At 38.9% G+C, this 15,882-nt stretch overlaps 1 protein-coding gene and 1 long non-coding RNA gene across 2 annotated transcripts; both read right to left on the reverse strand.

The window, feature by feature from the left end:
- Positions 1-9,246: 9,246 nt before the first annotated feature.
- Positions 9,247-9,777, reverse strand: LOC125192255. Its single transcript, XR_007171332.1, has 2 exons — positions 9,637-9,777; positions 9,247-9,508 (listed from the first exon to the last, which is right to left on the reverse strand). It is a non-coding gene; the product is annotated as an uncharacterized LOC125192255 (long non-coding RNA).
- Positions 9,778-11,596: 1,819 nt separating this feature from the next.
- LOC125192319 (protein PSK SIMULATOR 3-like) lies at positions 11,597-13,892 on the reverse strand. Its single transcript, XM_048089861.1, has one exon. The coding sequence runs from the start codon at positions 13,515-13,517 to the stop codon at positions 11,826-11,828; it is 1,692 nt and encodes a 563-aa protein (XP_047945818.1). The 5' UTR covers positions 13,518-13,892; the 3' UTR covers positions 11,597-11,825.
- Positions 13,893-15,882: the final 1,990 nt, after the last annotated feature.

Consider the following 15,882-nt stretch of genomic DNA (forward strand, 5'->3'; position numbering starts at 1 on the left):
TGCCAATATCATTGGCTCCTTACACAAACATTGCAACATGACCACAAATTCCGTCGGATTCCCACAATGAAACACACTAAAATACCAAAATCCAAGATATGACTTAGTTACGAACCAAATTCCAATAATTTTCGATTGCATTTTCCTCGTCGGTAGTATACCACAAATTCAAAGCTTTACTAAGGGTGCATGCAAATCATGGTAGGCAATTTGAATTACCTATGCAAATTTGTCTCATTGCATGAATTGTCATGTGTGAAAGAAAATATCATAAAAGCTTTATTAGGAACCCTCACACGCCACCCCACCAGACGAATACAAATTGCTACTCCCTCGTCAACATCAAAATCATGGTATACGAAACCGTGTTCGGTTGAGTATTCAAGGAAGATTTAAAAAATTCTCCTAACTAGGGGTGTTCAGTGGATTGATGGGTGTCAAGGTACAGGTGCCATTCGCTAGCGAACACTGACTAAGATTTACAAAATCTTTCATCCAGAGAGGGGTAGATGCGAGGGGGTTGGGGGTGTAGATGCATAAGGGGGTTCTCGAGTAATGTGCGGTAGTGGTTATCTATCATATCAAAACTCAATGCATAAATTAATTTATCTATGCAATGTAAACAACATCTCATATACATATACAACACTTACAACTCAAATTTATACCTAAAAATAACCATGCATCCATTCCCTTAACACCTAATCGTGCTAAACGTTTCCTTATAGTCTCACAATTTCTACGAAGATAAGTGGAATTCAGTGGTTGATGGGGTGCTTATATAGACCCTCATGCAACTTAAAAATGAGATAGAGTGTATGTACCAAGCTTTTCCAAGCTACTTCATGTCATGTGCAACACGAGAGTTACAAGACAAATGTGGGATACCTTTTACGGCTATTAACATTGCAAACTGTGAGTCTACTTTTTTTTATGCAAATAGGTCATTACAAGGCCTTAACAGCGTTCATAATAGAGAGGATTACAAAAATTAAGTAGGTTTTAAATGGCACTACGAAATACTAATAAATTTAAAGTGCTAGTGGAAACCGCCTCCTCCGATCGCTAGCCTATTCCTCCTCCTAAAATCAGCTTACTCCTCGTCCTTGTTTTCTTCATATCTCTCAATCGCAGTTGAGTATCTTTCGCTCTTCCTCCAATCCCCCCCCCCCTCTCCAGGAATTCCCTCAGGTAAGGGATCCATTCATGCCGACATCCATATTTGCCCTCCATCACGTAGTAGTTGGCCTTGTCATCGGGCCTGTCTAGGACTTTTCTCAAAGTCCTCTTTGCTGATGTCGAACTTTCGGGGGCACGGCTTGAAGGTCAAGCACCCCAACTGTTGTCGAGACAATTTCTGCAGAAATTACACCTCTTGACACAACACTTCTTGATGTCCCCATTGCAAACTGTGAGTCTACTTTTTTTTATGCAAATAGGTCATTACAAGGCCTTAACAGCGTTCATAATAGAGAGGATTACAAAAATTAAGTAGGTTTTAAATGGCACTACGAAATACTAATAAATTTAAAGTGCTAGTGGAAACCGCCTCCTCCGATCGCTAGCCTATTCCTCCTCCTAAAATCAGCTTACTCCTCGTCCTTGTTTTCTTCATATCTCTCAATCGCAGTTGAGTATCTTTCGCTCTTCCTCCAATCCCCCCCCCCCTCTCCAGGAATTCCCTCAGGTAAGGGATCCATTCATGCCGACATCCATATTTGCCCTCCATCACGTAGTAGTTGGCCTTGTCATCGGGCCTGTCTAGGACTTTTCTCAAAGTCCTCTTTGCTGATGTCGAACTTTCGGGGGCACGGCTTGAAGGTCAAGCACCCCAACTGTTGTCGAGACAATTTCTGCAGAAATTACACCTCTTGACACAACACTTCTTGATGTCCCATTCCTTGTCCTTCTTTTTCCTGCATTCCTTAATCGGACAATCACGGCGGTGCTGGACAAACCAATGTTTGGTGATGTCATCGGGATGATTCAAACTGGTTTTCTTGCACGCTTGGTTGCACGCTTGGTTTTCAGGTGGGGTTTTTTTCTAGGGGAGGCATATGCTTTGATGAGATATGTGAATGGGAACGAAGTGAATGGGGAAGAATATGATTTCGGACAAAATTTTATGAGAGAAGCCATTTTCAGACGAAGAGACAACTTGTATGAGTCTACTTGTAATGCGATGTACCACGTTTCGGAAGGTCATCAACTCCAACGGTACATATTGGGATAAGGCAGACAAGTTTGTGTATACCGCTGAATGCGTCTGGGTTAGAATGATTGAGGTGCGTTACGTGCAAAATACAAACGCGTAGAAATTTGCATGTTACTATAATTTGTCGTCATGTTTATGTGTTTCCCTTGTTGGCAGTGCAACCCATTCGCATTGGCTTATTATTATCACGACGGGCCTGAATACTTTCGGCTACTGGCTATGTTCGGATACCTATTGCCCAATCCAAGTCCTACGGCAAAGGTCATACAATTCTCGTCGTCGTACGACGACATATCTTTGGAGGACTACTTAGACATAATGGAAGTGGATGTTCTTGAGGTAAAGGGGCGGCTCCGGCCATAGACTGTTCTCGACGTTGAAGTACGTGTAGGAACTCTCGGACCTTAGGATATCCTCGGCGTAAAATGATACAATCTGTAGAGCATCCAATATGGCAGCACACTCCAGTACTCCACTTCGATTGGTGTCCCCAACTATTGCCATTCTGCCATATGGGTCTATGCCACTCCGATGGTTTTGGAAATGGCTCAATAGCTCATTGATGGCAGCTTCCCATCCACGAATCCGCCGGTTGATGTCAGAGAGACAAATCTACAACCAAATAAGATTAACAATCACCCACAAAACATATAAAACTAATAAGAAAACCTTTCTTACCAACGATTCTCGAGCTGGAGCTGGAGCTGCTTCTCTCGACCCAAAACACTTCATTTGGCAGAGAAGTATGAGAGGAAACTGCGTTGCTGTCGTGAGAACTTTAGGGTTTATGGAGATATAGGTGGCAATAAATTGTACTCACTGGCAGCGACGTATGAGAGGAAACGTCCGATGACATATCCTATGATAAGCGGAAACGCTATGTACGACGTAACTTTTTCGACGAAGCTCATGTCCCCACTGGCAAGGGATGCTCAAACCGTAGTGCAAACCCAAACACATGCAACCTCGTCCCCAACCGTGGTTTTCTCACGCCCAAAACATTCTCACCATTCGGCAGCTCATGAGCATCGAACTCCCCTTTCGGGTGGGCGACGCTTGGTCCGTTGTTTGAAGTTCAACCTTGTTAAAATAAAGCCATGTACGATAGTCACGGTTGGTAATGTTTTTGGCAAAGTTGCTTCCCCTAAAATTTCTCAATTTGTTTTGTGCATTTACGCCTAAGGGGCGCATGTCTGCATGTTATCTTTACCCATCTTTGTAAATTTGGGTGTTAGTAAATACTCCCTCCGTCCCACAAAAGATATCACACTTGTGAGACGGCACGAGATTTTAGGAGGTTTTGTTTTGTGTGTTAAATGGAGAGAGAAAATATAATTTTTATATTCATGTGAGAGAGAACTTTTTCTAAAAAGAGAAATGTGACATCTTTTGTGGGACAAACTAAAAAGAAAAATGTGACATCTTTTGTGGGACGGATGGAGTACTACGTATTTCTTGATTATGTTAATGGCACAAGGTTTGCTTGGTCGTGCGTTTCAAGGGATGCAATTAACACACAACACGTCAACACTTGGGTTATCAATAATTGATTGACAAACTTACATGCAAATACAAATACCAGAATAGAAGATGTGGACCATTAACTACCGGCACTCGGTGGGTGATACAAAACTACCTTAGCGTCGGCAGTGTTATAACCAAAACACAACTAACTTCAAATATGTGGACCATGAAGGACCGGCAAACGGTGGGTGGTACGAAAGTACCTCTGCGACGGTCTTGTGACCACCAAACACACCACAAACGTAAATAAGCACACTACCACAACATTATTATTATGCATCTTACTAAAACCCATTACCCTACGCCACACTAGTCACACACGCCCATCACTCGTTCATCAGCTTGAGTAGGTATCCAAGTCGAGCTTGTGGCGGCATGCCCATGAATATGGACGGAATCAGAATTCTGAATAAGCTGGTGCTAAACTTACTTACTAGTATAAAACAACAATATTTTGCAATCGATGGTGATGATTACGAAAAATTGAAAGTTTACAATTTATTATTTTGATTTCAAACATGATCAAATTGGTCAAAATTTTACTAAGTTTTTTAATTTAAATGAATATTATACCATATAAACAATATATGAAATTTTGTATTTGAAATTCAATTTGTAATTGTGTTTTCATCATTTTATAAAATTTTTAAATAAATAAAGAGTAAGTGAAGAGCCCTTTGAGTGCAGTGCGTGCTGTGTGATATTCACTCGATCTAACAGGTCCAGAGGATTCGACTAGACTTCAGAGGCTAGAAGATCATGAAACTATCAGAAAGGGGTCGTTGAGTGCACTCTATTCCTTCAAAAACTTCAACCCACTATACTACAACTTAGCACAGGGAAGTAAAGGATCAATCCCACGAGGACGAAGGTGTTACGAAACTGCATTTGAGGATGTTTTGGGAAAAGGGGGTTGGCTGCTGCCACACAATTTTGTGGGTCGAGAACTTAAAACTACTGGGTCTGAAAGATAGGAAAAACTTTACTCTACCTACTGGGTCTAAGAAATGAGAACGTACGGAATATGCATGACTTTAGAGAAACGAGATATTTTAAAATTCTAAGACAACTGGAGTTAACTTAACTAGACGGACTTTCCTAATTTGGACAGACAAGCATAAAGCGAAAAGTAAAGACAAGTTTCCTTAAACTACCGGGGGTCGGGGAAAAGCATGCAGAAAAGTAAAAAGACAAAGCAGATCTTACTAACAGGGTCTAGGGGACATGCTTTGAAAAAGCAAAGTACATATGCAGAAAGTACTGACAAAAGAGATCTGGTTCTAACTACCAACAACTTCATCTTCTTCGGGAATCAAACGAGAATAGCAGATAAAACAGAGTATTAAACACCATGAAAATAGAGCAAACTTCAGATCTAAACTTAAAACGAGAAATTAAAGCCTAAACTAACAGATCTACGCTACTGGACCTAAAGGATGCAGAAACAGAAAGTAAATAGCCATAATCATGCACAACGTAAACACCAAACACGCGAAACTCCAACTCAAATACACCACGATTCAACAATTCCAGGACATCTGCATACGCAAATCTCCAACCTCCAACAACAAACCAACAGATCTCAGCTCCAAACATCCAACAATAAACAAGAACGAAAGCTAAAAAGCAAGAAATAAAGATCAACTCAGCGAGATCCAACAAAAACCAACATAAACTTCCATAATAAAGAGAAATAGGTTCAAATCCAGTAAATCAAAGTCAGAAACTAGAGTTGCGAACTTAAAACCAACAAGTACTAAACGAAAGCAAGTAAAGATTGTTTCTTCGCCTTCACAAGGAGGTGTTACACAGCAGCAAAATAACAATGATGAGAACCACGGTGGCCAGAATCCTCCATCTCCAAGTGCGCAGTAGACGAAATGAGAAATTTGAAATGTGGAACTAAAGCATGGAACGAAAGCTAGAGCTAAGAAAGTGTAGAAGTGGCTCCTCCTGTTCTTAAGGTTGAGCTCTTTATATATGTGAGGCTCTTATCCCTAGGGTATCCCTCTGGTGATTTGACACTCTTGCCCTTGAGTAAGACTTTTAAAATGATCTGCTCATGCTCCACTCTGTTCCTGTCGCCAACTTTTGATTCTCCCAGGTCCGAACGACGACTTCTGATTTTTGCTTCAATTTCATCTCTTTTCCATCTGCCAGGTCAGGTAACAACAACTCCTAGGTCCGAGCAGATTTACTACGCACCTGAACTCATAAACGCACATTAGCGCCCCAAATGCACAGAATTTTAACCCTAAACTAATGCATGAAACGAGCCTTATCAGTAAGAATAATAAAAGATAAAAAATATATAGTCTAAAAAGAATAAAACCTCATGATTTTATATTCTATTTTGTAATAAATTAACTAGATTTCCAAATTTTAATTATTTATTTTATATATTAACATAGATATACATAATTGTTATTATGGAGATATGTAAAATAATTTGTTAAGTATGAAGCATAAATTAAATATTGAACTATAAATGCAAGAAAATGAGCATATACTAATATTATTCCAAAAATAAAAAGAATTTGAGTATATATCCACTATTTCCATTCCTAAATCTCTCGAAAACACACAAGAAATTAAGAATTATAGTAGTAGTATACATTGTATTCCCAGAATAAACAACATAGAGGTTAAATGCAGGACCCACACAACTGTAAAAATTAATTTGTCATAATTACTCTTTAAATCTACCCTATTTTTTCACTTTAGCCTCATTCTCTCTCTCTCCTTACCTTCATCCTTTCTTCTTCCTGTTAAAAAATGTAGACACAAGCAGCCATGATGGGATTACCAGCACCGGCACCGGCTAAGCCCCCGCTGGAGCGGCGCCTTAGCCCATGCCTGGGTCCGTCCCTGCCCATGAATACCTCCAGCCGCTGTGGTTTATCTCCCAAAATGTTGCACAGTAGGTACCGCTGGTCAATGGTGAGCCATTCCACATCACCGAGCTTGTCAAAAACAGCTGATAAGACTCATTTCATGCATTGATTTTGGGTTAAAATTCTGTGCATTTGGGGCGCTAATCTGTGTTTATGAGTTCAGGTGCGTAGTAAATCTGCCGAACCTAGGAGTTGCTGTTACCTGACCTGGCAGATGCAAAAGAGAATAAATTGAAGTAAATATCAGACGTCGTCGTCCAGACCTGGGAGAATTAAAAGTTGGCGACAGGAACTAAGGAATGGAGCATGAGCAGATCATTTTTAAAAGTCTTACTCAAGGGCAAGAGCGTCAAATCACCAGATGGATACCCTAGGGATCAGAGCCTCGCATATATAAAGAGCTCAACCTTGAAGAACAAGACAACCACTTCAACACCATTTTAGTTCAAACTCTTGTTCCATTCCTTAGTTCCACACTTCAAATTTCTCATTTCTCATGCTGCGCACTTGGAGATGGAGTGATTCTGGCCACCGTGGTTCTCATCGTTGTTTTGCTGTTGTGTAACACCACCTTGTGAAGGCGAAGAAACAATCTTTACTTTGTTTTGTTTAGTTTGCTTTCGGTTTCAAGTACTTGTTGGTTTTTAAGTTTCATAACTCTAGTTCTTGCTTTGATCTACTTGATTCGAACCTATTTCTCGTTATTATGGAAGTTTATATTGGTTTTTGTTGGATCTCGCTGAGTTGATGTTCGTTTCTTGCTTTTTAGCTTTCGTTCTTGTTTATTGTTGGATGTTTGGAGCTGAAATCTATTGGTTTGTTGATGGAGGTTGTGGATTTGCGTATGGAGATGTCTGGATTTGTTGAATCGTGGTGTATTTGAGTTGGAGTTTCGTGTATCTGGTGTTTGTTGTTTACGTCGTGCATGATTATGGCTATTTACTTTCTGTTTCTGCATCATTTAGGTCCAGTAGCGTAGATCTGGTAGTTTAGGCTTTAATTTCTCGTTTTAAGTTTAGATCTGAAGTTTGCTCTGTTTTCATGGTGTTTAATACTCTGTTTTATCTGCTATTCTCGTTTGATTCCCGAAGAAGATGAAGTTGTTGGTAGTTAGAACCAGATCTGCTTTTGTCAGTACTTTCTGCACATGTACTTTGCTTTTTCTGCAAGTCCCCCAGACCCTGTCAGTACGATCTGCATTGTCTTTTTACTTTTCTGCATGCTTTTTCAGACCTTGGTAGTTTAAGGAAACTTGTCCCCACTCTTCGCTTTATAATTGTCTGTCCAAATTAGGAAAGTCCGTCTAGTTAAGTTAACTCCAGTTGTCTTAGAATTTTAAAATATCTCGTTTCTCTAAAGTCATGCATGTTCCGTACGTTCTCATTTCTTAGACCCAGTAGGTAGAGTAAAGTTTTTCCTATCTTTCAGACCCAGTAGTTTTAAGTTCTCGACCCATAAAATTGCATGGCAGCAGCCAGCCCCCTTTTCCCAAAACATCCTCAAATGCAGTTTCGTAATACCTTCATCCTCATGGGATCGATCATTTACTTCCCTGTGCTAGTTGTAGTATAGTGGGTTGAGGTTTTTGAAGAAATAGAGTGCACCCAACAACCCCTTTCTAATAGTTTCATGATCTTCTAGCCTCTAAAGCCTAGTCGAATCCTCTGGACCATTTAGATCGAGTGATATCACACACCGCACCTGCACTGCACATCTCTAGCTCTTCAACAGCCTGTCGGGCCTGCTTGAGATCGAAGTCATAGCTGATCCTTGAAGAAATCATCTCCAACCTTGAGTTCGTTTCTGCATGCAAGGGAGCCAAAAAATCCATAAAAATGGCATCGGTATGGGTTGCCTTACACTTTTCCCCGCACACTTTCGCCGTTGATGAGGGTTTGTCACTGGTGGCTGAGCTGTTCTGCTGGCCTAGGGGCTCCTCTTCTAGATCTCCTACTTGTGGTGGAGGCGGTGGCGCGAAATCTGGTTATGAATCACACTCATCGCAATGGCTCCCACCACCTCCCGCGTCAAGGTTGCGGAGGCGTGCGGCCGCTACGAATACATTCTCGTCTCCGGTGCCTGGCGCACGGTCTTTCCCGAATATGATTATCCATGTCTCCTAGAAAGGCCAAGACTTGTTCCACATGAATTTCGCTTTGGGGTCCATCTACACGACATAATACATATCAAGTTGAGGATAGTAAGTCATACATAGAAATTAGAAAACGGTCGGACTTGGACAACATGCTCCCACTGCTCGTCGTCGATGTCGATCTTGTAATCGCCGTTCGAACTAAACCCTACGCCCATCCTCTCCAGAATGTTACGCAAGCTAGTGTAGATGGTTTATATTCCATATTCATGAAGATGGTTCATATTTTCATGGAGAGTGTTCGAGTTCACATGAGATGGTTCATATTCCAAGTCTTTTGATGGTTGGAATTCATCTATTGGAGAAGCTTCAAGAACGTCCAACCCATCTATAAGTACTTTGAGAATTTGATACGTTTAATATTCATAGGTTTTTCCCTTATCAAAATTGGATGCAAGAAAACACACAAGAGTGAAGAAAGCAAAAACTAAAGAAAGTGCAAAATTCATCCAGAGAGATTATTGAGTGAAAAACACAAATTCGTCAGCAAGTTTTTGACAGTGTGCAGTTCGCCGATCAAGTATGATTGCATGGTCAAACCTTATTGGATCTATGAGATTCTGTATTTTGCATAACACTGTAATCAAAATACAAAATAGAAGTGAAATTAAACTTAGAGATATCTCTCTCCAATAGTCATCATCAATTTCACAAATTTATCATAGTCAACCTGTCCTTCACCATCCAAATCAGCCTCTCTAATCATCTGTTCCACTTCTTAATCTGCAAGAAAATTATCAAAAAGTATTAAGATCTAAAATTTGAAAAATGAGTTGATGATCATGAAGATGCACACACAAATACAAACGGCTCAAAGGCCTCTTCATCAAGAAATGAGGCTGCAATCTCACCAAAGGGAAACAGGAGGCCAAAGACGAGGTCTGAAACAGGCTCCTCCTGAGGGAGATCCCAAATTCTTACAATATTTACTCGCTATTCGCTAAGGTTAGAAAAAGGGCAGAATCAATTTGATTGGTATAAAGTGACACATGAATTATTTAGGTTTATCAAAAATGTAAGGATCCACTTTGTTTACTACAGAATGGTCCTACATAATTTGCAAAGAATATGGACGTCAAATTAATGATGCGACAGTGACTTTAGTTTATGAAATGACCATCCTGAATAATGAATCTAGACTAAAGTAATAAAGTATAGTGTTATTCTTGATCCGATTTTATATTTTTATTTATGTCGTATACTTTATTTCTCTTATAAACTTTTTTGTTACCTTTTCACATAATCATTAAATTTCTTAATTTTCGGGGCCAAAAAACGTTAATCTAACTTGGGACTGAGGGGAGATTATTTTATCAATACTAAGTAAACAGGTTATGCAATCTATAGGATTTAATGATAAATGACCTCATACCACCTGTATAACGTATGCTCAAAAAATACTTAATTTATTTGTTCATAATATCTTGGGAATTTATTTTAAACATGTCTCAAGATATGATTCAAAGCTGAAGAAATAATAGGCTTAACTTGATAGAAATAGTGTAGAAATTGGATATCAATCTACACCATTCATCTTTATAATTTCACTACTACTAGTTCACAAAATTTCACAAAGCTCCAATTCTATAAATGAAGTGAGCCTAAAAATTTTAACAGCTTACTTCACTGATTTAGCAGGCAAAAAAGGAGGTAAACCCATCCCCTATCAATAAAAGACCCTTCTGCTTAAGATACTCTGTAATTGTGACAGAATCTTCTCAATTTAAGGCATTGCATTTAACTTCCTATATGAATAGTACTCCGTAGTAGAGTCAAACAATATACTAGTAGTAATATATGCAATGTAATAAGAGAAAAATCAGTTAATGCAGCAACTTAAATCTTTTTTGGTCTAAGCATATCAGTAGTCTTCGCAGCATTCTCTCCAGCTTCTTCGCAGCAATTATTACACTAATAGATTCAATAAATGTTACACCAATTGATTCCAATTATGATTCAAATTATGTTCGAAAAGAAGAAACAGATAGATTGAGAAAATCTGGATGAAATTCATTTAAATCTATCAGAAAAAAATCAACTTAAACAAATCAAAGAAGAAAAACACACATTATGATAGCAGATCGTTACCGCGAAGAAGAAGGAGGACAGCGGCATTTCTACTAGTAATATATAAAATCAGAATTTTGCAAATATACCTATATAAATTTATTGAAAAAAATACTCTTGTTTAATAGTCTCCTCACTCTATAAATGTATATACCTCACGTAATTATTTCATCATTTCTTATGTTAGGGATGGTAGTTCAGTCCGACATTCACGTATCGAGCCGAATAATCCAATAAAATCATAATCCAGATATAAAAGTAAATTATTTGGGCAAGCCATTCAATTTGCAAGTTGCACATTTAAATTTTAAAAAATCTAAGATTTGAGCTTTATTTTCCTTCACTCCTCCACTAAACATTGAGTCTTGTGTTTCGATCAGCAATAGACTAGTCATTTCGAGTTATGAGTTGAACATACCTACCGTGTGTTTCGATTGTTAATGCTGTAGTTGTAATTAATTGTTTTGTTGATCTTGAGTTGTAGTCAATTGTTTTGTTTATACAAATACTTTAAAAGTAGCCGGACACGAGTAATCCCATTCTATTACAAGCCAAAAAAACCTTCAAGTGGAGCCGTAGTAACCCTCACTCCCCAATACGAGTTAGTGCCTAATGTTTGGTGCACCATCTCCAAAAATGAAACGATTTTCCTCGTAACGAGTAGAAGCATCTCGAACCCAGGTTGTAGACCAGAGGAGTAAATTTATTTTTCGGCTTAAACCACATAAAAAACATGTATTCACATAAGGAAACTTCAGCTTGATAAATTATGCAAAAAAAGAAAATATGTACTCCAAATTTGCTACAATCAAATCACATAACCATCATCAACAGATGCAAGGACACCTTCAATTTTATGTCCTGCTATTCACAAACTCCTACAAATATAATCATAAACATAATCTAAGCTACCATAAACCACAAACAAATTTTCCAAAACTAACCACCATATCGTGTAAGAATCGAAAAAGATTCAACCCTGAAACGAAGCCCGAGCCTGCAGCTGCCACTCCACGCAGTCCTCGAAATCAAAGCTGCTCGCGCAGTCCAACAGCGCGTTCTGCTGCTGCTCATACCGGCATATGTAGTTCAGGCCAACGAGGAGATCGCAGATGGCCTCCTCGGTCCTGCCCCGGTCAGCATAGCACAATGTCTGCAGCAGCAGCACGTTAGTCCTCGTCACAATCTGCTGCTGCTGCTCGAAATTCCTCTCGGTCTGCCACTTGATCGTGTTGTGTGCCAGGGGGCCGAGCCACCTCAGCATCCCCTCCAGCCTCTCCCTCCAGTCGTGGGCTAATGGCGCGTCGTAGATGGCCAGGTTCTTCGAGTAGGACCTCAATTTCGACTTGAGAGTCCTTCTCAGGCTCGTCGGAAGCATCTGGTATAGGTCGTCCCTGGCCTCCTCGCCCACCAGATGCGGGTAGCAGAGGAGTTTCTCGATGATGATGATCACGTTTGCATAATGCAAGCCTAGTGCTGAGCCCCCGACTGTGTTGGGAGGCGCCTCCACCAGCAGCCGCCTCTTTGACTGTCCAATCACGCGCTCACTGTTGATGGGACGGAGCAAACTACTCAGAGGAACCGCGCTGTTTGCAATGCTTAAAGTGTTTGAAACCCGACTACATTGATCATCGTAGCTATCAGCATCAGCATCAACCTTTGATGCAGAACTGCTCAGGCTCAAACACTCCAAGAACATCCTCCCCGGCCCGATCCCACACACAGAGTTGAAGTCATCGGCCCCAAACTCGCGTTCCCCCTTCTGCCCCCTCACTTTAGGCCTAGCACCAACGGCCCTCTTCCCCGACTTCTCATTCACAAATGCCCTAGATTGACTTCTACCCGATGCGTGCTTTATCAAACTCGTGCTTACTACATCTAACTGCTGCAAACGTTGCGAGCTCCCAACAGAACCGGCTTGAGCAAGGCCATCTCCGAACACAAGATGTATCCGAGCATAGACTGTGCACACGGTCCGTGCCAGGAGCTCCACAGCCTTATCAAACGTCTGATTCCACAACGAGACATCCTTCAAATGCTTGACATCCTGCCTCTGCCACACTAGCTTCTGCTCAAAGGCCTTCCTACTCTCCTCAAGCTGATTCTCCCGGAACTTCTTGGTGGCGGATTCCAGCTCGTTCATCACCTCCATCTCGCTATACAAGGTCACGGTCGTGCTCACGCACCTCTCCATCTTCCTCATCATCCCTTCCATGTCCTTCACCAAGAAACTCAGCTCCCCAACATTAATCACCCCAGAAACCACATCCCCATACACATGTTCAAACCCCTGCAACGCAGGGATGCTGCATTTCTTCCCTAACCTCGAAACTACGCCAGCAATTCGATTCAAATCATCCAGTTTCTCCACAAGGGCTAGCTCTAGAAGCTGCTTTTCATCACTGGAAACTAGGGTTCTAATCCCTTCAGACCTCAAGATTTCATTTTTAAGCCTAGACACCTCACTCTCAGACAAGGACTTGTGCAAATTCATAATCTTGGACATCACATTAGCAACTTCAAACGACAGAATACCAATAACCTGCCTCTCTTGTAAAGGATTTTCTTTCTTCTTTGTGGAGGAATTACTATCAGAATACAAAGCATGCTTTAAATTGCTACTCACCTGATTCCCCATTCTCAAAATCCAAGCCTCAGCCACCATCTCTGAATCCCTCTTCCACCAAATGAAGATCTCAGATCTGACTAGCAATTCTCCATTGCAACAATCAAATGAACTCCAAATGAAAAAGGGGGAGTCAAAAAAATTGCTTCTTTAGCCCAATTTCCAACACAAGAGCATTAAAAAGAAAAGGGTTTCGAGGAATTACAAATTATTGGATATGTGCAAACGGTGAAGAGCACATTCATTGATCGGTGAAAAAACAGAATGCAAAAAGGGAAAAGAATGGAGGGAAAAAGGATTTGATTTCACGAGTTTCCCAATAGTGTGTGTGAGTGTGCGGGCAGATTTGTAATGCCTTTTTTTGAAAAAGGTATGAGCAGTTCGGAGAGAAGATGGCCCCTCAGTAGTTCAAAGTTTGAGGTCTGCAACACTGCAATTAACTTTCATTTTTTGTTGCATTAGGTTATTTAACTTTTTATTTTTGGAATTATTAACTTTTTTATTCTGACTGAGAATTTGTGTGGGGATAACCCTTGACTTATTTTTGCCTATTTTATTTCTTTTGGAAAAGAAATATCAAAATTGAGTCAAAATAATAAATATGAATGAGTATTTGGTGAGCATTGATGAACACATGGAGAATTTGAATGTGAACGCCCTAGCCTAAAGGTTCATTATTTTAGTTTTTCTATTTATTTATGTTAAATTTCTCTCAATAAGTAAGTGGATTTCTTTTCTTTTTTTTTATTTGAAGGTAAGATGTATTTATTACATGATACGTTATTTTATTTGAGAAACCACACGTGAGTTGTCAAAAATCTCACTCATGAAATATATTTAGGTTTAATAAAGTGCTATAAATGTTTCATTACTTTCGGTTTCTTGTTTAAGGAAAAAAATTTGATGTAATCAGAATCGAATTGAGTAATTAATTGCTTTGACTTTATTTGAACATATATTTATGCGCAGAATCGTCGGTTATCAATTCAATTTTGAATTGTCAAATAGATGAAAGTATTGTTTTTGCCAATACGAATTTTTGTCCAAAAAATTAAATAGACTGTTTTTTTCATATGTATCAAAAAAATTTAAAAAATTTAATAAATTATGTGCTGTGCACGAGTGCTACTTTTTGCGGCTTAGTATAAAATGCATGTGTTTGTAAACAAAATAGGCGCAAATTTGTCTGGTCTTGTATGTGTTGTATTTAGACGAAAATAGTGGTTTAGTATTGTTACTTGATTGAGTGAGTCATTGTGAATTTGGAGTGGTTATAGAGTGTCAATATTTATTTTTCATTAAGATAAATTAGATTAATGAATTCCAATGAATTTCCATCACCGCCATTTGTATTCCATTTTTTCCTTTTCATTTAACTAGAGCAGTGGTGAGACATGAAATGGACTATAAAGCACACATATATTGGCTCAAACATCCTTAAATAGATGTACTAACAAAGTAAGTTGGGAAGTCAAAATGCAATAATAACCTGGTAAAGTTCTGCACATTCAAAAACCCAGCAGATTCATGATTACAAGTTTTTTATTTTTAGTTTTATTTTTATTTTTATTTAAATCTTCACTTTTTGTCTTTCTTTGCTCCTCCACGCCCACTTGCTAAATTAATGGGAACTCATATTTTTTGAGTAATTATTGATCATGATTTATATTTTGATGCATAATATAATTATATGCCACGTACACAATTATAATTTCTTTTTACACGTTAAGTGTGAAGAAGAAGACAAATTTGCAGATGGAAACTAATCCAAAATGTCAAAAGAAGTGAGCAAAATAGTTGGAGTTGGTGACTTTGTTGTAATAATTACAAGAACTAATGACAAATAGGATAATCGTGTTATACCTAAATAGTTGGAGCTGGTCATGACTTTGTTTGTGTGTGTGTGTTACCAGCTACACCTTGTAAAGCCTATAGTTCAATTCTTTTAATTTTCTTTTATATTTGTGTGGAATGTGGATAGGGCCAACTACATCTGCACAAAAAACCAGCTGATAAAAAACAACCTAACAGTTTATTGCTTTAGTTTGATTTGGTGTATTATATCCTATTTTGGGGTAAGTAACAAAGTTGGAATTGAAGAGGACCAAGTACAATCAAAATACCTAGTTTATACGCTCAAAGCCTCTAATATTCACTATTTAGTCTACTTAATATCCTAAATATTTGGTAGGGGTAATAATTCATTCATCTAGGGATGAAAATCCATGAATAAAAATATCATTGTTCATGGCAATGACGGACCCAGAAAATTGAACCCGTGGGGTCGAAAAAATAATCAATAATACATATAATATGTAAATAACTATTACATATACTATAATTTAAATATGCATAATCTTTTATTAAATATGATAATTAATTACTACGAATATTCATATTTTTA

Source organism: Salvia hispanica, chromosome 6 (assembly GCF_023119035.1).
Source record: "Salvia hispanica cultivar TCC Black 2014 chromosome 6, UniMelb_Shisp_WGS_1.0, whole genome shotgun sequence".
NCBI classification, from domain to species: Eukaryota; Viridiplantae; Streptophyta; class Magnoliopsida; order Lamiales; family Lamiaceae; genus Salvia; species Salvia hispanica.

What these genes read in the sequence shown, in the direction of transcription:
- LOC125192319 (XM_048089861.1), bottom strand. Translation starts at nt 13,517, where the DNA reads ATGGTGGCTGAGGCTTGGATTTTGAGAATGGGGAATCAGGTGAGTAGC.